Source organism: Protomyctophum parallelum, assembly GCF_964188405.1.
Source record: "Protomyctophum parallelum genome assembly, chromosome: 16".
Classification (NCBI taxonomy): domain Eukaryota; kingdom Metazoa; phylum Chordata; class Actinopteri; order Myctophiformes; family Myctophidae; genus Protomyctophum; species Protomyctophum parallelum.
In genome coordinates this window covers 34,768,460-34,791,236 of record NC_139711.1, presented here as the reverse complement: position 1 = coordinate 34,791,236, position 22,777 = coordinate 34,768,460, and the positions used below count along the sequence as shown (strand labels likewise).

The 22,777-nt window shown below is 42.8% G+C and overlaps 2 protein-coding genes across 7 annotated transcripts in view; one reads left to right on the top strand and one right to left on the bottom strand.

Moving 5' to 3' along the window:
- Nucleotides 1-66: 66 nt before the first annotated feature.
- Nucleotides 67-22,777, bottom strand: part of fermt3b (FERM domain containing kindlin 3b) — an 83,927-nt gene continuing 61,216 nt past the window's right edge. Inside the window, exons 2-16 of the mRNA XM_083786508.1 lie at nucleotides 11,439-11,558; nucleotides 9,973-10,097; nucleotides 9,398-9,631; nucleotides 8,874-8,990; nucleotides 8,115-8,283; nucleotides 7,914-8,016; nucleotides 7,551-7,658; nucleotides 5,945-6,079; nucleotides 5,224-5,270; nucleotides 4,740-4,864; nucleotides 3,848-3,954; nucleotides 3,206-3,433; nucleotides 2,362-2,486; nucleotides 1,594-1,735; nucleotides 67-617 (exon numbers count right to left, since the gene is read on the bottom strand). Of these exons, the coding sequence (XP_083642634.1) occupies nucleotides 438-617; nucleotides 1,594-1,735; nucleotides 2,362-2,486; nucleotides 3,206-3,433; nucleotides 3,848-3,954; nucleotides 4,740-4,864; nucleotides 5,224-5,270; nucleotides 5,945-6,079; nucleotides 7,551-7,658; nucleotides 7,914-8,016; nucleotides 8,115-8,283; nucleotides 8,874-8,990; nucleotides 9,398-9,631; nucleotides 9,973-10,096 (1,944 nt within the window). The 5' untranslated portion in view covers nucleotide 10,097; nucleotides 11,439-11,558 and the 3' untranslated portion in view covers nucleotides 67-437. The remainder of the gene's footprint in view (nucleotides 618-1,593; nucleotides 1,736-2,361; nucleotides 2,487-3,205; nucleotides 3,434-3,847; nucleotides 3,955-4,739; nucleotides 4,865-5,223; nucleotides 5,271-5,944; nucleotides 6,080-7,550; nucleotides 7,659-7,913; nucleotides 8,017-8,114; nucleotides 8,284-8,873; nucleotides 8,991-9,397; nucleotides 9,632-9,972; nucleotides 10,098-11,438; nucleotides 11,559-22,777) is intronic.
- macrod1 (mono-ADP ribosylhydrolase 1) overlaps nucleotides 12,722-22,777 on the top strand; it is a 133,414-nt gene continuing 123,358 nt past the window's right edge. For all 6 annotated transcript variants that reach the window (XR_014570521.1, XR_014570522.1, XM_083786514.1 and 3 more), the window contains exons 1-3: nucleotides 12,722-13,304; nucleotides 15,626-15,727; nucleotides 18,960-19,067. Coding sequence is in view for 4 of the 6 variants with exons in the window: in XM_083786514.1 (XP_083642640.1) it covers nucleotides 12,851-13,304; nucleotides 15,626-15,727; nucleotides 18,960-19,067 (664 nt within the window). In the remaining 2 variants the exon portion in view is untranslated. The remainder of the gene's footprint in view (nucleotides 13,305-15,625; nucleotides 15,728-18,959; nucleotides 19,068-22,777) is intronic.

Genomic DNA, 22,777 nt, shown 5'->3' with positions numbered 1-22,777 from the left:
GCTCTAAGCAAATTGCTCTAATCAAGTTGCTTTAAATAATATTGCTACCCTCAGGGCAGACTTGACACACGAGATGCAGACCAACATTGATACAGGACTGAACCATTCCTTATACAGAGATGAATATGGACATTTTCTACTGGGGCACACAACTCTGGGCTTGATACCGATATCGATGTAATGGACCATCACTGCACTCACTTCAGTAGCCTAGTTCCTCAACCTAATTTCTAAAACCAGATGAAGATGACAACCACGAAATACAAGTTTACTCTTCTGAATAAAAAATAAGAGTGAATGAGTGACAGAAAGGTGTGATCACATGAGTTTACCTGGGCTCCTCAAAACCAGATGTGTCGATGGATGGATGGTGTGATTTATAGATTTTGTTTTTTATTTATAGTTTATATTTTTCTTTATTGTGTTTTTTAACTATTCTAAAGAGCTTCATGGCCACCGGTCAGCTTGTGGAAGAGCTCCTCGTTGAGTGTGTCACTCTGCTCGCGGTTGCGTGTCGACATAAAGATGTAACCTCCGATAAATTCGTGAACAATTTTACAGTCTGCGGTCACACAGCTGAAGGCGATATTCACGTTGCCATCAAACTCAATGGCCACCTGTAAGGTTGAGGAAACAAACACACACACACACACACACGACACAGAGGAAGAAAATATATCAGACACTTGGGGACAAAAAGCAGTTCCACTCAAGCAGATAATGGCTGATAGTGGCAACATTTTCAAGATAAGCTCAGTTCATCTTAAATGGCCAGAACTGCCCTCTTTTAACTGTATTGGCCACAAATGCCAAGATGGGGGTGTAGTGGAGTTTGTGCCTAAGCAAAAATAATCACACCCATGTGAAGAGAGCAGTGCCATTTATCATGATGATGTATGATGAACATGTACATGTATAGTGCATCTTTTAGAAAGCCAGTATTACTGGCAAAGTCTGTCTCAAGGTGGAGCTCAAGTTCAGATTCTTCACCTGCACAATATTTGTCAGCAGTCTGCACAATATTTGAGTGCACAATATTTGTCAGCAGTCTGCACAATATTTGAGTGCACAATATTTGTCAGCAGTCTGCACAATATTTGAGTGCACAATATTTGTCAGCAGTCTGCACAATATTTGAGTGCACAATATTTGTCAGCAGTCTGCACAATATTTGAGTGCACAATATTTCTTCACCAATATTTGGCAGCAGTAGGCTGTCCTGAAGAGATTATTTACTTTTGGGTCAAAACAGCCAAGGTCAAAATCGATAAGGATGGGGTATATTTTCCTGAACTTGCACTTGATTCAGTCGACTCAACAGCAGAATGTTTTACTTTGGAGGAAAGGTCAACATCATATAGCCCAGGAAACGTGCAGGATTCGAACCTGGATCTCCCGCTTCTATTCAAATAATTACTGAACAAAACTGCACATGTATAAAGCAATGAAAATAGCATAGTCATATTTCCTCCATCCCATGCATGGCGATACGACCAATGGAACTAGTATTTAAAATAATGTAAGTAGGAATACAATGACATAACATTTAGTGATTGACTGCCCGGACAGAGGTAATGAAAAGGTATAAGTGACCTGTTTGATGTCCCAGTTGACGTTCCACTGCCTCATGGTGTTGTAGCGCCAGGTCTTCACCACGTCTCCCACCGCCAGGTCGATACGGAGCAGGCGGGTGGGAGTGATGCCCAGTACCTCATCCTTACGGCTGCCCTTGAACCTGCCAAGCCAGATGCCAGCTGTCAGTTCATTCAACACCCAGACTTTAATGGCTCATTTGTGTGTAACACTGTTGTGCAGACGTGTGCTGGTAGAATGTTAAACAGATAATATCACCATTATTTGGCAAACCATTACATTTATATCAGTGGTTCTCAACTTTTTCAAGGACCCATTTTGATTATGCTTTTGGCCACGGACGCCCATTAGATTTTTATCTCTGGGACCTACACTGTAAAATCCAACTCAGAGAGTTTGATCTGTAAGGGTCCATTTGGAGATTTGTACAATCATTTGTACACTCCAGTCGACAATTATTTGTACAGTCTCCGAGTAACAGACCCATAATCATCCATCTGGTTCCTAATCCTAAACTATCAATACTTTAGCTGTGGCCCCAAGGAACCCACTCAAGGACCTCAGGTCAGGATATCCTGGAAGTTGAGAACCACTGCTTTATGCGATCAAACAAAGTTTCGATAATTTTAGCTTTATTTAGATTAGGACAGCATAGTGAGACAAAGGACAAGGGATAGGGGGGAGAAAAACATTTCACCATGGTCTCTTACTGGAATCGAAACATTACGATTGTAGTTAGCTATACGTTCGATCACAGACGCTACACACCTGACAACAACATATGAGATGCCAAAGTCAGGCAGGGCCTGCCAGATCTGCAGAAAACGCAGCTGGGCTTCAGTCAGTGAGAGCTGAGCCACATTCTGATAGGCCTCCAGGATGCGAGGCGTCAACTGGAGAGAAGAAAGCGGGTACAGGATGTCATCTTTAATGTGATCATACATGTACATGCAGAACTCAGATTAGTTGTTGTTGGACACAGCATGCAGACCGGGTGCATGTGTTTAGATAGACAGTCACACTGTGACACACCAGAGTCAGACACCCTCCCCAAACCCTAACCTCACAGGAACCCACAGGTGATTTTTAACCTGCAACACGGATTCGTTTTAACCTGCCACGCATGTCTGGAGCCACAGGTGATTTTTAATCTGCAGCATGGGTGATTTGTAACCCGCAGCACAGGTTTGTCTGACTGATGACTGTAGGACTGTTGGTAACTTGGTATGTCTAGTAACCAACGGACCTATATCAAAGGTTGTTTTTGACCATAATGTCTCTGAGACACAGTATACAGTATCTGGATTAGGTTACTTGGGGATATACAGTATAGGGGTCCTGTACGAGTCTCTTCTATAAGGAATCTAAGGAATGTGCTGAAGGTTTTTAAGTGTTCAGCTGTTATATTTATTTAATTTGAGTATGTGACTCAGCACATATATACAGTATGCACAGATAATTGTTTTTGAATATCTACTGTAGGCCTATGTGCTATGCAAATCTTTACTTTGAGCTCAGCCTTTAACTTTAACGTCACGTATGCATGCCTGAATGAGTGATTATAGGCATGAACTTTGAACACAAATGCTATTGCTCCCGTCCTGTGCAGTACCTGTTTGACCTTGTACTTCTTCTGGTATCGGTAACGTGGTGAGACCAGGCTGTAGGTGTTGATGCTTTCGTCTGGAGCTACAGCACTGCTGCTGGAGCTGGGGTTTGCCTTCTGCATGGCTAGGAAAGAACGAATGTTTTGGATCTCATTCTGGTAGCTGCCGTCTGCGAGGCTCTTCCCTTTGGAAGCCAATTTACATCCAGCCATCCACTCGGCGTACTGCTGCTCCTGGAGATAGCAGGAGTCACACAGCAAAGGCAAATTTAATAATGAAGACAGGTGCAGAACGGCATGGGATGTAGGCTACTGTTACAGTGAACCCTGAATATAACTTGTAATTTGTTATGTATTTAGAGCAGTATTTATTGTAACTAGTAACTATACCTATTTGTGTATTATATAAATATATTATGCAAGTTGACTAAAAGAAAGAATGAAAAAAAAACATCAAGGGAGCAAAATGAAGAGTATAAGAAATGAGCATGAAAGATAAAAGTGATAAGTGTGGATGTGTGAAAGGGAGAGCAGGAAAAATATAGGTGTGAGAGAGAAAGTGTGTGCACGACATGTGTTTTGTGTTGGTGTGAATGTGTGTGTGCATGCTATTCAGTGTATTCACTGTATAAACAACAAGTGCCTTACATTCTCACAGCGTAGATAGACCTCGTTCATGCCCTCAGGGGCTGGAATCAGCAATCTGATGAGGAACTTCTGTCCCGCAACATTGACGTCTGGAGCCACTTCACATCCTGCATGCAGAGCATAGATAGAATGCATGACATTTTGCTTGTATTAGATACAGTACAGAGGAGACTAATTAGAGCGAGTAGGGATGACTTATACAGAGGTCATGGGTCAAGTTTGAAGTCACAGTGTTGTGCTGGTTTGGCTAATTTTTATTATTTATTTATTCAACATCATTAGTGTCTGTAGCGCTTGTTCTTTTCCATTGAAAGGTCCCTTTGGAATATATGAGTTTTCTTTGATTTTACAAGAGAGCCCTGTAGTCCAATTCAGAGTATGCTAAACATGGGTCACCACATAGGTCTCATTGGTTTCATTAACGTAAGGCTTCATGAAGAATTGAGAGGAAAACCGGGGGGGGCGGCCTTAAGAATCGGGTTATTTTTATAATTAATAATTATGAATGTTTTTTGGGTGTGTCAGTGTGTATTATCGGACTTCAAAGCATGAACAGCATACAGCACAGCCAAGTAGAAAAATACACTAAAACAGCTTGATTAAACAATTTTACTTTGTCTTGAAATTACTGTATATAACTGGGAGGCAGCATATGCTATACAATGATGTAATCGCAACTCTCAGCGCTGTTAGTGCAGTGAGTGCAGTGAGTGCACTGGGAAGTGGGAACAATTACAAACAAACACAGGTCAACGTGACATGACAGTGATTATTAGCTGCTACCAACTAGTGGTAAGTGGACGTACAGGATGAGGCCGAATAATTGACAAGGCTGATTGGAAGGCTGCGATGCGTTGCAATATTACTACTACTACTATTAGTTATTTCATACCTTTGAGGTTAATCTGTTGAATGGCCTCCCCAATGCTCTCCTCTTTGCTCTTGAAGTAAGATATGGAGGTATCCTGGAACTTGAACCAATACTGTTTGTAAGGCTTAAGTGTCATCCTCTTGGGTCTGAAACAGACAGTCAAGCTGGTATAAGCAGGTGTTTCAAAACGATCTGAGAGCTATAGTTCTGTTTATTTCGGTGTCATGTAAATACGTTGTCTCTACGACATAAACGAGTCAAAGGTTGAGAAGAAAATTGCAATTAGAAATGTATGACATTTCAGAAGGAATTATAGGTCATATAGCCTGTCAGTTACACTGACAAATGAATTGCAGAAAACAGAAGCTTTGTTTGTAAGTTTATGAATAAGAAGAACTGTGAGTAATTATATGGCATGTGTATGTGACAATGATTAAGCTGTTGGAGGTTAAAGAGAAGGAATTTGTGTTGGACAAAACCGAGATCCTGGAAACTAGTTTTTTACCTGAATAACTTCAGATAATCATTGAGCTGTGGTGCCGTCATGTTATCCTGTTTGAGAAATAAAACATTTGAAAGAAGATTAAAGTTGACGCTCTTCTCTCTCTGATTGTGGCAAAATGCTAAATATAAATGTATTTTGGCCTCATTTTCTAATCTGTGTCGTACTAGTCTCAGCTATATGATGTACCCCTTTATCCCCATACTGTACATGTTTTTCCCTTTTTTACTTTCTTTATATGATGATTTTTACATCTTTAAATAATGTTCCGAATTGAAAAAGGTGGACTCTGTTGTAAACAAGTTTAGTGCTTTATCATGGTTCATCCACAAAGTAACAATTTTTGTATTGACGTTTGAAATGTACCCATTCTGCATACTGTGAAATAAAAAATTCAATCAATCGATCAATATGTGTTCGATAGCAAAATTATAGAACCAGCATTTGCAAAAGCAGAACTCAATGATGCTTTGAAAGTGAAACTATAAGTTATTCAAAAGTTAAAGAGAAGCTAGTTGCAATTCACAATGACCAACAGAGAATTTATTTTATGTTTAGTGTAGTAAAGTAAACATAGTCACACACAGTATACAGTAGTTGTATTTGCCCTTGAACACTATGAAGGAATCAGCCGGCAGCATAACTTCACCCGACTACCAGTAGGAGGAGGCTGCCCTCCATGACCCCCATCATAATAAATAAAGTATAATCCAAAATATCTGACCAGCATATCAGAGGCAGTGCTGCTCTCCCCTTCCATTTTCACCTCCAGGCATTGCAGGGCTGATTCCAGATCATCCATAGCCGCATTGGAAGTCAACGCCTGGGGCACTGACACAGACAGCTTGCTGATGTGATACTGTGTGTGTGCGTGCGTGCAGTCGAGAGAAAGATAGACAGACAGACAGACAGAAAGAGGAGTTGGAGCATAGGCAGGGAGACAGGGGCAGACAAAAGGTTATTCTAAGTTTTTTATTACATTAGAGGCAGATAGTAGTGTTGGAGATTGCCACTCTATTTAAGATACCATATGCTGGTCCTGTGGTATATAGGACAATCTAATCTGTATTTGTGATGATTAAATATTTCCAGAGCCATCAAACTAACCCTGGAGCTGAATAGAGACACCAATTTTCTTTCCACACCCAAATAAACTTTATCCTATAATATGCTATAAATTCTGAGCTAGAAAGTATAGCCACCAGAAATCCCCTCAGGACATTTATGTAGTTCCCTTTGTACAGTTTGCACCTTAGACCCGGCTGGGGATTGAACCCCGACCTCCCAGTCTCAGGACGGAAACTCTAACCACAAGGCCACTGAGCTGGTATGTCTGCTAATATATAACATTACAAAACCATCATCGTCACCATCAAGTCATTGCCTTGTTTTTGTTTTGCCTTGTTTTTGTTTTTTTGTCAACTTTATATTGATTTTACATTTAGAATAAGGAAGATGATCCGGACTAGATCTGAGGGTCCAGATCTTAGACTAGAGTATATATGAATAGAGACGGCACCCAGAGGAAACCCTGAGGTAAAATGGACATAGTGGCCGAATGAAGGTATTGCAGCCTGGCCCCAAACACATGAACGCGCTGGTCCGTTGACTATCATTGTGCACGTTCACGACGGCAGCATGCTCGTGCACGTTCGTGCGCGTTCATGCACGTTCAACGGCAGCGCGTTCATGTGTTTGGGGCAAATCCATCCCAGAATGCACTCTGTTCCTACGCGGAAGGAGGAGTGAAATCGCCTCATGCGCTTTTGAGCAACTTAATGCAAGTGGATGGAAGGAGAACTCGGATGCCGTCTCTATTCATACTCTAAGGTCCAGATCCACATATCCAAATGGTAAAATGTGAAATGGCGGAAAACCTAATTAGACAAAATGTGCATGGCCAAAAGTCAAAAGAATGTGTTGTACGACCTAAGGTACAAGAGTTATAGCACATCACAGCTTCCTGACTGGAGGGACAAGGTCGCAAGGACACCGTCTGGTATAGGATGTAAAACCAGCAGTAGAGCTACAGCAGGGTTTTCCTCAAGGGCCATATTTTGACTAGCGTACCAGGCTGGGGGCCGAGTCTGCATGCGCGAGGTCGAGGTCTTGCCCTGAAAATTCATTTTCAGGGCAAGACCCCATTTGAAAAGGATGCCCAGTTTGACATGCATAGGCTACTGACCCCCATTTAATTTAATTTGTTTTTTTTTGGAAATTCTTTCATGGGCCACAAGGGGGCGCTCTGTGGGCCGCAAATGGCCCGCGGGCCGCCTATTGGGGAACCCTGAGCTACAGTATAGTGGCAGTCCTGTGGCAGCTTTGTGTACCTGGAGAGCTCCAAATAACATCATCTCCTCCTCAGTGCATTCAATGTCCTCCAGCAGGATGGTCCAGCGGGCCTGCTCATACAGCTGGGTCAGACGCACCGCATCATACTGGGAGAGAGAGAGAGAGAGAGAGAGAGAGCAGGAGAGGTGGAAGGGAAGGGAGAATGGTTGGGGATTGTCAGGATGGGAGGCAAAGAGGGATAACAATGACATCATGGAAAAGGTGTGAGGAGGAGAAATGGGAATGGAAGGATGAAGGGAAGAATGGAGAAAGGGCAGAGGAGAGCAGGGTGTGAAAGAGGGATTTGGAACAGGTGATAGAAAATAAATGGCACGCGCACGCACGCACAGTCGCACACACACCTTGGGCTCAAGGTCATGGTAAGAATAGTATTTGAAGCGCAGCCAGAGTCTGTCATTCTCCTGAACCCCCTGCTTCATCAGAGTATGCGATGAGTCCAACCACCTGTGACAGAGCGAGAGAGACAGAGAGAGTCCAGTTTCACTGTGTTGTTTGTGTGTGTGTTTAAATGCACACACATGCACAGCCTTGTTAGAGCTAACCTGCTGTTGATGTGAGCCTTGTCTACCACACTGGCTGGACGGTACAGTTTGGCTATGCCCTCTGGGGCGGGAGCAGGCTGGGTGACTGACAGCATTTTATAGACCGCCTCCGTCTTGGGCGAGTCCATGAAATGCGGCGGCATGCCATTATATGAGCACGGCTGTGATGCTGAGGGACGGAAAGAGAGAAGCAGGAGGAGAACAACAGGGTTGTCATGGGAACTGTCAGTGTGTCCTAAAAAGTTGGCTGATTTGGTTATTCATGCCTCAACATGTTTTGATAAGCCTATATTTAATATTTGTATTCTGCCTTGTCCCTCAGCCCTGACACATTTTCCACAGTTTTTCTACAATTCAGAAATACACAGGAAAGCATGCAACTTATAAAATGCGGGTACCTGGTTAGTAAAACAGGTTAAAACTATACCCGGGGCCAGAGAGATGTATGTTTATGGAGACGCACATTTAACATGTCATCTCAGTGTTATCCACAACTGCATAACAATTTGAGGTTTTATGTAAAAAAGAAATATATATATTGATTTGTTTTTGGCTGACCACAAATGATTTTACACTTCATCTAAGGACATAGATGAATGAATACTGCATTGTGATAGTGATCTTTATCTAAAATCTGTATTTATCTGTATTTGAATTTAAATGAAAAAACTGAAGAAAAAAAAAATTGCATAATGGACAGCTAAGGCACGTAAAATATCTGCACCCTTAAAGTATATATTCATGTGTATAGGCTAGTACCTGACGTGAGTGGCACTTCGGTAAGATCATATATCTCCTCAACCACATTTGTATCTTTCTTTTTCTTCTTCTCCTCCATTGGTCGAAGGAGGGAAAGTTCTTCGGGATGCCGGATGTCTATGGAAGGAAGATTAAAAGAAGATATAACATAAGCAATTAACCGATTTTTGTAGCAGATTTATTCATCGTTTGTGAGGTATAGGTCTGATTCTAGATGAGAAGTTTGCGTGTTCAGATCACGTCAGGGTCACTTTTTGGCTAGCCTCGGTAGCCAGACGGGGTGGGTGTTCAGATCAGTGAACCAATAGGATCCACCGCCTGTTTTCGACTGGCACCGGCCCCTCTAGACCAGAAACCACACAGGCTGGGCCAGGCTACTCTTGTAACACCCATTTCATGTACGTCGTTAATGGACATATTTAGTTGTGTTTGAGTGAGTGAGTGAGTGAGTGAGTGAGTGAGTGAGTGAGTGAGTGAGTGAGTGAGTGGGTGGGTGAGCTAACTAACTTCCCACCCAGACGTACTCAACATCTTGCAGAGCCCCATCACCGTGCGGAACATGGGACATGAGAAGCAGGCTTTGAGTCTGACGGTGATGCCGTTAGGCAGGCCCAGCCTCAAGGCTTTGTGCTGGGTCATGAATGTTAGCAGAGCGTCAGCGTGAATGCCACACTTCTCCAGTGTCCATGATGTCCGCAGCAACCACTGCGTCTTCTGTACCCACCAAAGGGCATGGTCCGACCAGTTAATCTTCAACTCTGCAGAGAAACGCACATGTAGGTCAGAAGATAGGTTGAAGACTCTTTCAATGATACAAGTGAAATATGTGTGCTTATGTATGGCCTGGAAATTGTGTTTTTGTGAGTATGCAAAGAAAGGAGAAAGTGAGTGACCAATCATAACTTTCAGCCTATGAGACCCCAAAATATGATTTGTATGTTGATAGTATCTGGATAATTAACAATCCTATCTCGCCTTGTGTTTACACCTGGCTGACTTGAACTGAGATCACATTCTGATTCCAGTGTGTGCTGCATGCATTTTTACACAGACAGACAGACAGACAGACAGACAGACAGATAAAGGCACAGTAACCCACGTGTCTTCTCCACCAGTTTAAGGATGACTCCTCCTATGTGGAGGTCAGAGGTCACACTGATGGTGATGGGAAGGGCATCAGGGCCCAGGTCCTCCACTGTGACTTTCAGGTCCCACGCTGCCATTCTGGAGGAAGGGAGGAAAGAAAGAAAGAAAGAACGAAAGAAATAAAGTGTTTATTTTAAATCCATACAACATTGAGTTCCATGTTAATATATCTGATAGACTAGACTCTACTAGAGCATAGTAAGTGTTCAAATTAAAAAAGTAGCGCTCTAGACATGCTGAAAGTGGGTTGTTCTATTTATTACATAGTAAAACAGAGATGGATGATCCTATGTCTTGGACCTTCGGGCCTTTATCTACAACATCTCAAGTCAAGATTGAGTTAAAAACCTATTTAATTGTACTTGTTATATTAAAGTTAAAGGGACCTAATAGCTGCCTTATTAGGTCCCTTTAACGGAGGATAACCTGCCAGTCATAGAAAGGAGAGAATTAGAGAAAATCATCACATGATACATGATGACACACGCACACACACACACACACACACACACACACACACACACACACACACACACACACACACACACACACACACACACACACACACACACACACGCTGGGTGAGCTGGTTGAAATGACAAACCCATTCTGAATTTGATGATGAGCACTTCTTTTTTCTGAGTTCCACAATCTCCAGGGATGCACACTTCCGCTTTCAGACCCAGCATGTCTGTCCAATCCTATATCCAGTCACCCACTTAGTGTGTTTGTGTCCATGCATGTGTGTATGTGAATGCATGCATGCGTATGTGTGTGTTTGTGTATGTGAATGCATGCATGCGTGCGCAGGGATCTTTCCAGCATCACAAAAATCTTTGCAACAGTTGTGAAGACTCATATGACTCTTTGACCCATATGTTGTATGTGTCACAGTCATCGTCATGAGTCATCGTCATAGACACAAAGTGACAATAAGCCTTTGAATCGCCACATATACCCGTATTGCAATTAAACTGGCCATCTCAAATTCAAACCACCGTGAACCACTATGTCTGTTTCTCCATTTGTCTCTTTCCCTCAGAGTACACTTACAATACTTTAAGTAAAGTTTGATTTGAGGCCTGTCAGTAACTAAGTTACTCAAGTATTGTAACTCAATTGACTCTGAACATTTAAACATGCAGGCCCCCCAGCCACTTACCTCCCTTTAGGTCTTTCTCTTGCTTTTCTGTTTATGTCTCTCACTCTCTACACTCTCTCTCTCTCACTCACACACACACACACACACACACACACACACACACACACACACACACACACACACACACACACACACACACACACACACACACACACACACGTAAGTACACACACACACACACACACACACACACACACACACACACACACACACACACACACACACGTAAGTACACACACTTTTGATGAAATACTTACAGTGTACTGTATCTCCTTAATCCAACGTTTTGTGGATTTAAAAATATTTCAGGGAGCCTCTTCTCGTACTCTGAAACAATGTATGGTTCTACGAAAACCTTCTACTGCTCATCTCTCTCTCTCTCTCTCTCTCTCTCTGGCTGGGTGAGTAGGTTGTGATCTGTGCAACAGTGTTGGTTGTGTGTCAGTCAGTGTGTCTGTGGGTGTGTATGTGTGTGTCAATTCTGTCAAAAGATGGCGTTCCTCTTTTGTCAGTTTCCGCCAAGAGGAAGTATACTACGGTAGTCGGTATAGAGTGACAGAGTGACACTAGGGGGTCTTATTAAGCAATGTAAGTTGTAGGGTGTATGTGTGTGATAGAGGAAACTGTAAGGTCTAAGATAAACACCCACACACACATTCACAGTACTGTCATTAACTCAGTACGGGCATTTAGAATAATGTTGTAATCTGGTTTCCATTACATGACTAAAACCTTGGTTTTATTTATGAAGATATCAAGTTGAGCTAAAGGCCTATTCATAGTCTGGATTTTCGGTGGTGAGGTGACCACCACTCCGGTGGTGAGCTGACCATCGGAGCTGAAATAACGTTGAGCGTAAAAACAGAGAGAAGGGCTGGGGCGGTGGCGATGGTTTGCTCTTCACCGCGGCTCGTGACTTCATGTTGTAGTTCGGTGGTCACCTCACCAACGAAAATCCAGACTATGTATGAGCCTTAAAGCAGCCCAGACAAGACAATTAAAGCATTGACAAGGATGATGAAGGAGGAGGAAGCATGAGTGATTTTGGATATTGAGAAGATAATACAACAATAGGCAGTACAGGATGAAACACATTTGGTTTTATAAACTAGAAATAGCTAAGTCATTGTCATTGTTAATATTATAATGACTAATGGGCAGGTCTACAATAATGGGTACTAGGTCTACTATGATTCAAAGCATGTTTTGTGATTTATGAGAGATAGAACTCATGGTAAAAAGACAAGCGTTCATCCTCCAATAGGGGGCAGTCATGTATCTTTGGAGAAGGAGGTAGGGCACGTCATTTTTCGAGGGGGATCGGGGGTGTATTTGATATGAGTTGTCGTTTTAACTCAACTGTCTGTTACATTACCTGTCACCGTTCGCGTGTATTTCAACAGTTTGGCATATATGTTTCATAACATGAAGTTCTAATATATTTCTAATATGCGATAATAATAAAAAAAAAAGAATACCTCCTTTCTTTGTGTGGTACATTCTCTATAGGCCTACGTCACTACAAAACAAAAATGGCACATGCTTAATACTCCTGTAAACAGTCGCGTTTCTCGCGAAAACAAAAACGAAACTAAACTTGCATTATATATTTTCACAATTTTTCAGAGCTGAAATTAAAGTGCATATTTTTGACCATCGGTGTCACAGCATGGCATTTCAAATATCAACTCGTTTGGCACATATCAGAGTGCTGTCATGCACTGGTCCTCTGGCCCGTGTTGACTTTCACAGAGTTGGTGTCAAATTCAAAAACAGTCTGTGTGCCCTGCCAATGCCATTGCAAACTCGCCCCTTGCATTCGGTGGTTGGCTTGGGAAAGAATTTGCCATCAAAGTGCAAGTCAAGTGTTCTCCACGGACAGAACACCACGAATCGATTGGGGAAATTTTCAACTGCGGCGACACTTTGGAAGTGGATCCAAGCGGGCGGTTCGTCCTCAGTGTCCTCACCCAAAGGGAGCACTGGCTTGTGCCGCATTACCATCGGCGTGCTAGGTGTAACTGCAGCCGCGGTTGTATCTGTCCACACCAGTGCCCAGGCCACCATGGCCGAAGGGCCGGTGAATCTGAACTCGGCTGAAGGAAACTGGAAGGAGACCAAGGGTGAGACAATTCCCCAGAACTGGGTGGTTGGATAGTTTTAAATACATTTTATTGCGAACATACCGTAGCCGCGGTGGGTTAATTAAACTAAGTGTGGGAAATTTACCCCCTCCACTGCTCCGGCGCTGCTCACAACAACTTGTAAAAACATGCAGCTTGTAAACCTGGGATATAACTGTCCTTGAGTGATAATCTAATAATAACAGTGTGTTGTAACAATGAACACAATTAACATGAATAGCAAACCATCTATTCATCAGTTTCAATATATGATGAATTTAGCTACATAGAAATGTCTATTTGTATGTCTCTAAATGTTTGTATGTCTTTAAATGTTTTGATGAATTGAACAATGTGGACCCTGTTGTAAACAAGTGTAATGCTTAATTGGGTCGTCCACTCACAGTTGACAGTCTTTGTATTGAGTTTGTGCTTAAAATGTACTGTAAATTCTACAAACTGTTAATAAATATTTCAATCAATCAATCAATCAAATGTAGTCCTGCCAATATAGTTCTAGGCCTACTATGCCAATCAACTGTTCAGACAAATTGAAACACCTGTGTTTTGGTCCCCAACGTCCTATTCCTATATACATTTGAAAGAGGGGAGCTAGCCTCTCCTATATTCAGCTATAGTGTAGATTTTTGTCCTAACACAAACACTAAATGCCATTGACAATAAATGGAGAATTTACGTCATATGTGTCTGAGCAAATCAGCTATTCCTACACAAACATTAAATTCCCATTGACAATGAATGGAGAATTTACGTCATATGTCGACAGGGGGTCGTAACTATTTCGGTCCTACACAAGGATAGAACAATGATAAGAGCGCCCCTCACTTCACATGGGTATGATTTTTTATAATGGGTTGAATCTAGAGTTGCAACACCACCCATTCATCCAAACAGAAAAGTCAGATCTGCTTGTATTAGACGACGTTAAACTCACCAACATTGCAGCTTTAATTATCCTCTTTCAATCTGCAAAGTGTTTGTTTCATAAAAATTCACTGTAGACCATGTTATGAGCTATTTTCTGTCAAGACATTCTGTGCAGGTGATCATTTCTTTCTAAGTGTTGTTGTTTGGAAACACTTGTTTTCATCAACGCATCATGCTGCTGCTTCCTGCATTGTGTGCACATTTGAAACGGGTGGTACGCAGAACCGTTGAGTGACTTCCAACGAGCGCTTCCAACTCCAACACTTAAAGCTTATTTATAGTCTAGTTTTCAGTGAAGAGGTGACCACCATTTGTGGTTAGTAAAAACAGAGAGATGTGGAGCGGTGATCACCGCGGTGTGACGTCATGTGGTTTTCGGTGGTCACCTCTTCACCGAAAACTGGACTATGAAAAACTATCACCTGCACAGAATTTCTTGACAGAAAGTAGCTCAACTTTGCAGATTGAAAGAGGATAATTCAAGCTTTCCGTACAGCTGCAATGTTAAGTTTAACGCAGATCAGATTCATCTGTTTGGATGAATGGGCTGTCAATGGCTGGTGTTGCAACTCTAGATTCAAACCATTATAAACTAGTAGGAATATGCGTGCACAGTTTCACCGTAATCGGACGCTGTGTTAACCCATTCTGGACGGGAACCCCTTTTTGTGTTTTAACTAAGCATTATGTTATACTTTAGCTATTTAAAAATAGCAGATCTACAAGCTCATAGCGTGCCACCAAGTGGCGTGCTACGAGCTTCTAGGTCTGCTATTTTTGAAAAATGGTGAAAATGCGGCACAAATCTTTGAATATATATATATATATTTTAGAAGACCTTTTTTTTATTTCGACGAATTTGCAGCATTTTGTACAAAACGGGCCACTCCTGAAAACTTTGGAAGACAATCTTATGTGCCAATGTGCATGCACAATATCCCTGAAACTGCACTCTGTGTTCATGATTTGAGAGATAGTGTATACCGATTTGCGTGATGTATGGATAAAATGTGTATGAGTAATGTGTGTAGAAATGTGTGTGTGTAGATTAGCTGTACACAGACGGACGGACGGAGTGCAAAATATACTCTCCCCATGCCTTTGGCCTGGTGGAGCTAAAACTCCAAAGAATTGCGGCTAATAGTTATTAGTTACCATATATTTTCTGCCTTTTGGAAAATAATTAAATAACAGTGATTTGTATTTAATATTGCACTTCTAGGCCTACTGGTAAAACACCATTTTATGTATTACTGTAAATGACTTGGGACTGTTTTAATCCACCCAACATCCCCTGTCACAGATGTCCTGTTGTCACTGTCTGTGTAAATGACTTGGGACTGTTCTAATCCACCCACCATCCCCTGTCACAGATGTCCTGTTGTCACTGTCTGTGGAGGAGAGCCGTTCACACTACAGAACTCCTGACTATGTGCCACTGGACAGCGTCCCTGTGGTGACGCCGTACACCTCAGGTCAGATGTAGCATCATCTCTGTTTGTATCCAGATCACTAGCGACTAGGCTACATGAGCACTTTAAAACTATATAGGCTATACTATCATTATTCTCTATTACTATACTATTATCTATTTGAAAACATCTGATCTACATCTGATCTCACAATTGTCTTGTCTTGTCTATCTTGAAAATAAAAAGTGAAATATTTTGAATATCTATCTATAAATGCACGGTATGCAGCACATCTCTGTCTGTCTGTACGTCGTACGTGTGTACGTCTGTAATGCATGTAACTCGAGAACCGTTCGCCCTACCGACTACCGACGCCCTATTCGACACACGCGTACCACACCCCCACAGGGAGTGCAGTACCCGGTGTCCATCCGGTTGGACCCACGTTTGTCCAGAACCGCCACCAAAGGCCTCTGCCCGGGCTCTCAGAACTCCATATATAGGAATAAAGGGACACAGAGAGAGCGATAAAGAAATCTCCATATATGGGCATAATGGTTGGAACGGGTACTCTGACACGGGTACAACGGGGATTGCGTAGCCAGGTGGTGCATGGATCTCCAACTTCCATCGTTAACGCCTCGGTGCTCTACAGCCGGGCACCGGTCTAGAATTTGAAAAGAAAAAATACAGAGTAATACATTAGTTTGGTTGTCGTCATTTCATCCTTGACATGCAACTGTTAGCGAACTGGTTTCAATAATAATGAAAAACATTGGAAGCAAGCCAAAATAACTACACTTTGAAAACAAGCAAAAAGAAGAAAGAAAGAAAAACGCAATGATCCAATATAACTAAACAAGCCCAACGTCTCTTATAATAACTAGACATGGCAACACTGATCCAGGAATGTAGTTTAGAAATAGAGGAATGGAAGCGCTGCAGCCAGGGATCTGTTAGTGGCTCTTAGATACAATTTACAATTTATGCATTTAGCAGACGCTCTTAATCCAGAGCGACTTACATTAAGCAAGAACAAAAAGCATGGGAATACATCACAAAAAAGCATTTATCATGAAACATGCGCAAGCTAAGAAAGTAACAGTGGAATATCTATATTATGAGACTATACATATAAACTATATATATATACTACTATGTGTACTATGGCGTGCTATGACTATATACAATGCAATTATAGTGCTATCTACATAACATGCTATAAGTCTGTATCAAATGCTATCTAAGTCTACAGAAATGCTATCTAAGGGGGTAGGGTAAGTGCTATGGGCCATGATGGAGTCTGAAAAGGTGGGTTTGCAGACTACGGCGGAAGATTGGGAGTGATGCTGCAGTTCTGACTGCAATGGGAAGTGCATTCCACAGTTTTAGAGCCAGAAGGGAGAAGAGTTTGGGACGTGTGGAGCGTTGTCCCGGCGTTTTTAGTGAGGGTACTTCCAGCTTCCCTGCGTTGGCTCGTCTGAGTGCACGGGAGGGTTTGTAGGGTTCAATCATACTTGCAAGATATGGGGAGCCATACCTTTGGTTGCTTTGAATGCCAGCATCAGAGTTTTGTATTCTGTGCGGGCAGCGACCGGGAGCCAGTGGAGGGAGCGGAGCAGGGGGGAGACATGTGAGAATTTTGGCTGGTTGAAGACCAAGCGAGCTGCAGCATTTTGGATCAGCTGGAGAGGCTTAAGTGCACATGCTGGTAGGCCAGTAAGGAGGGAGTTACAATAGTCGAGTTTTGACAAGACTGTTGTCTGGATTAGGAGCTGGGCTGATTCCTGGGTGAGGAACGGTCAAATTCGTATGTTATAGAGTGTGAACCTACAGGATCGAGTGACAGCTGTGATGTGAGCTTTGAAGACGGGTGCTCTTTGGTGATACAGGTAAAACCATATAGACAAAAGGTATCCTTCCTCCAAGTTGTACTGCTTGGCAAGGTGTAAGTTGCAGACTTGAAAAGAAAAGAAGGGAATCCAAGGCACTCCGAAAAATGTAATAGTTTATTTGATGATGAGCAAGGCAAATAAATAACAGGACCTACGCGTTTCGACCAAAAGGTCTTCTTCAGGGTCTATCCCAGGAATGTAGTTTAGTTTGCTTCCACAGCATGGTGATTAAATTAATAAGGAAAGTTAAACATCACAGACAGATCTTTGGGATTGTGACAAATCGACGGCCCCAAAGACAGCACAAAATACTTTGTATGTATAAGCCTACAGTATGCTGCTGTGTGTGAACACTTGATGTGTAGTAATCCACCAACCTGCACATCAGGAGCAATTAGAGGTTCAGAGTCTTGCTCAAGGACACTTCGACATGAACTCAGGGGGAGCCTGGGATCGAACTGTGAACCTTCCGGTTCCCAACCGGCAACTCTACCCCTGAGCCACTGCCGCTCTTCGACAAACCAATGCCCTTCGACAAACAAATGCTATACCATCACTGTAATTACAGGACAAGAAGTACATACAAACATATACAGAATGATTTAGTATGTGTGTCAACAAAATAAATTGTGTAATCCTATGTTTCTTACTTCTTTTAGATTATCTTTACATTTTGAGTAAATAGTTGTATTATCAAATACATTATGTTGTGTACAGTGCCCAACACCAGTAGAATTTTAAATAATTCAGATTCTGTCATGATACATTTCAGAAATAAAATGAGTTAATTCTAGCCTGACTCTAGCCCATGAATCGCCAGCCACGCCCAGACTGAATAATGGAGTGAAATTAAATTAAATTACTGAGTGTCAGGCTAAGGTGGGGAAACAAATTAATAGACCAAAGCAGGTGCTCGCAACTATACTGGTCGAAACGTTGTATGTCCTGCCTGCTGTGTTCGTGAATAAATAGGTTACATGTTTGGGTAAAACTTTAAAGCAGACACTCAGGTCGAAGTTCACCATGTAGGTCTGTTATGCTCAGAGCGTATGTCGAAAGCTTTTAAAGTTGATGTGTTCTGGTGTCAGGGTGGATTCAAGAAAGTATTGGAGTGTTGGAATCTCTGGCCTACGTTTTCTATCTGACGTTTTCCATCCATAAAGTGGTTCAATGTATTGGATTGTAGACATGTAGTTAAGTGTGTGTGTGTGTGTGTGTGTGTGTGTGTGTGTGTGTGTGTGTGTGTGTGTGTGTGTGTGTGTGTGTGTGTGTGTGTGTGTGTGTGTGTGTGTGTGTGTGTGTGTGTGTGTGTGTGTGTGTGTGTGTGTGTGTGTGTGTGTGTGTGTGTGTGTGTGTGTGTGTGTGTGTGTGTGTGTGTGTGTGTGTGTGTGTGTTGTTAGATGGCAGTGAAGAGCCTCACTACCCCAGGAATGAGAAGCTGGACCAGAAAATTTCCCTCTACAGCGGTGACATTACTAAGCTGGAGATAGATGCCATCGTCAATGCAGGTGTGTGTACGTGCGTGTCGGGAAGTCACTATGAAATTACTGAGTTGAATGAATGTAAGCCTCCATCAATGCACCCAGTCAGCTGTGTCTGGATCGTATTCCTGCCTTTGGCAGTTAACATCACAATCTCAATGGATCTGCATTTGCTTTCCGTTTACTAAGCTGATTCTGGCATAGTGGCTGTGACATCGACCAGTTAAAAAAGTGTGGAAAAATACTGAGACAACAAGCCCCCCAAATCCATGTGTGTGCGCACATGTGTGCATTTATCTGTTTGTGTGTAACTGCATAGTGTGACACTCAAAACGGGGATCCCAGCCAAAACTCTGACCATGCCAACGATGAATCTTCTGACCGCTCAGAACTTTGTCTGAATCATACTTTTTCTTTTTTGCTGAAGGCCAGCTACTTTAATTGCATGAATTGTTCCCCGCACCTGTCAATGTAAACTATGTACTTTCAATCTCATCCTCTGAAAATTTGGCCACTAGATGGCAACAAATGACTACTCACTGTGAAGAACCATTTACCATGGGCATTTAGGGAGATGTAATCGGTGCCTTGGCACAGAGACTGCATCAAGAGAGGAAGACAGGCCAGCATGCAGGAATGATGCTTGATGATGAGGCTTTAGTACCGAAATGATGGCTTTTCCTGGCAGCTGACTGCTTGCAGGTGGAAGTTGTGGAACCCATCAGTGAGTGAATGTTGATACAGACACTCAATTTGACACGCATTTGGCATTTAGTGTTCTGTATGAAACGTGTTTGTTTTATTTGTATGCATATGCATCTCATCCATTTATGTACTTAGTGAATATGAGTCTGTCAGTGTGTGTGTGTGTGTGTGTGTGTGTGTGTGTGTGTGTGTGTGTCTGTGTGTGTGTGTGTGTGTGTGTGTGTGTGTGTGTGTGTGTGTGGGTAAAAGTGTTTTTGTTTGTCTTTGTGGGCATCTCTGTCTGTACAGGTGAGTTTTAAGTGGCATTTTATATTTTACAAGACTTTTTTATAGAGTCCCACTATGCAAAGTGGCACCAAATTAACAAGAGTAAACGGCCCGTAAAGAGTCATTTAGGAAAGAGGACGAGGCAAGGTGAGACGGCAGAGTGAAGCACAAACACAACAGAGCAAACGTGATTGAGGGCCAGATGGAAAGGCAGGGCACGTCGGAACGAAACATGGAATCAAAGGGGAGAGTTAAAGGAGCAAGAGTAGAGAGTAAGTGAAAAGGAGAGGAAGACAGGAGACTGCCCCCTCACCATATTGCCATGGCAACAAGCAGGTACAGGGCAAACCGCTAGGGGTTTGGGGCTGGGCAACAAAGTGAGACCTGTTTGTCTGTCTGTCTTTCACTGATTGATTGAATGTGTCTGTGGTCATTGAGTTGACTGACTGGCCGCCCTTTTCGCTTGATTGACTGAGATCCTGCGAGTGGTTTCAGGCGGAGGTATGCCATCACGAAAAAGACAGGCAAACAAGCAGAGAGGAAACCACATCGGCAAGGCGACGCGACAATCCCTCAGCAGCCTGAATCAAATGCTAATCTATGGCCAATGGATCTAGCGGCATAGCATTGGTGTCACGCAGAAGCCACAACATGGCTGATAAAGCGATACTTTTTTCCCCTCCTCTTAAATATATATTAAACGTGTCGGGGAGTATTGCAGTTTCTTTTACCCAGACTGCTCTGAAAGGCCTTGAGGCATCATTTAGACCCTAAGGCCACAAACATTCAATTCAAGCCAACTGTGGCCAATTATACGGTATACTGCCAGACTGGTGGGCAAATAGGGAGGGGGCCTCCTGGCCTGGTTGGTGTTGAGGAATTGAATACTAGACATTACATAGACACACTTTTACAACAAAACAACTACAAATAAACATAAAAACACACACAGACATACATGCACGCATGAACACATGCACGCTCTGACCTGCACGCTCACACAGCCTGAGTGAGAGAGATGTGCAGAAGATGTATTTTGTAGATTTCTTTTTGTAGAATGAGCGATTACTTCCAACAATGAGAAAAGTTGTAGAGGTTCCCTGATCTCAAATCCACAAACCTTGGATAAAGGAGATCCACTGTAGCAATTAAAAATTATAGTGTGTCTGTGCGGAGACAGAGAGAGGGTGAGAGAGTGCTCTCTCCCTTCCCTCCCTCCCTCTCTCTCCCCCGTCTGCCTTGATCGATCAGGTAGGAAGGGGGAGTTGGTTCGAGTGGGTGGGCCCAGTTTGTTGTTCTGTGTCGTTCTCAATAAAGATCGGATTTACTGTAACTCTTCCTCTCCTCCTCTCCTCTCCCCACCCAGTAACCCCCTTACCCCCTACAACCACACCCCTCTCCGTCCCATCCCCATCCACACTTTTACAGCCCTTGGCTCCTTCTGGCTTCTATAAAACACTACAAACATAAAAACCCACAAGCACTTAAGAGCCGGTCTCACAAGGAGGGGGAGGCACGGGGCGGACAGCGGGCTGAAACATCCTCCTCTTTACACCCCTCCATCACTATACATTCAGAAGGAGAACGTGTGAGAGAAAGATGGAGGGGAGGATATATTGTCTCTGATGGGCTAGTTGATTAAGATGGATTGCGCAATGAAATGTCATTGGAGTGATGAGTTTTTGGTGCGTGCTTCGCAACTAACTTTGCATTAAAACCTTTTTTTTCTTTCAGATTGATTAAATGTATAATTTTCCAAGCATTACAGAGCTCCGTTTTCACTCGCATGGGTTTTGACTTTTTTGTTACCCGTTCTTACTTCCAGCTGCCATTATGTTAATCTTGTTTGACATTAAATGCCAGTTATTGCAGCCTACCTTTCACTCACCTTTTAGAATTGAAATTTAATTGAAAACATTTTAAGATTTATTTGGAAGTGTGTGTGTGTGTGTGTGTGTGTGTATTTCAATTGAAAACATTTTAAGATTTCTTTGGATGTGTGTGTGTGTGTGTGTGTGTGTGTGTGTGTGTGTGTGTGTGTGTGTGTGTGTGTGTGTGTGTGTGTGTGTGTGTGTGTGTGTGTGTGTGTGTGTGTGTGTGTGTGTGAGACGTGTGTGTGTGTGTGTGTGTGTACATGCGTGCGATATGGTCTTCCAGGCATTTCTCTGCAGGTCAGAGATAAAGCTTTCGGTTGCCGGCGGAAACTAACTCACCGTGGCAAGTAACGGGTGAGAGATACAAGATTACAGCCAATAGTTTCCTGGCCTGTAGGTGACAGACGGGGCTGTCTGCTTAGGGAGTGAGAGAGAGAGAGGCTGGTAGAGGCTGATACACTTTAACTCCCCCAGAGATGAACAAGCCGTAAAGAAAGTATTGATAATTGATGCATCGATAGACGGCATGCGCGGGAGGAGATTGACAGAGTGAGGGGTTGGAGCACATTCTCCACCAGCAGGTTAACAGAGTGCATCCACTCTATGAGAGGATGGAGGAACGAGGGCAATAGGAAACAGACAGGGATGGAATGGGTGGGCAAGCAGGCAGACGCATTGACCATGATCCAGCCTTACTGCCCTTCCTTTATTATACTACAATCTGCAAACACAAGACGTCGTCTGTCCCTCCCCACCCTATGACAACCTGGCCAACGCTCCTGGCAACGTAGACTCGCAGACTTATTGACGCTGGGAATGAATGAATGAATTTTATTTATATACTGTAGCACCTTTCCAAGCATATAGTTACAAAATGCTTTACAGACGGGG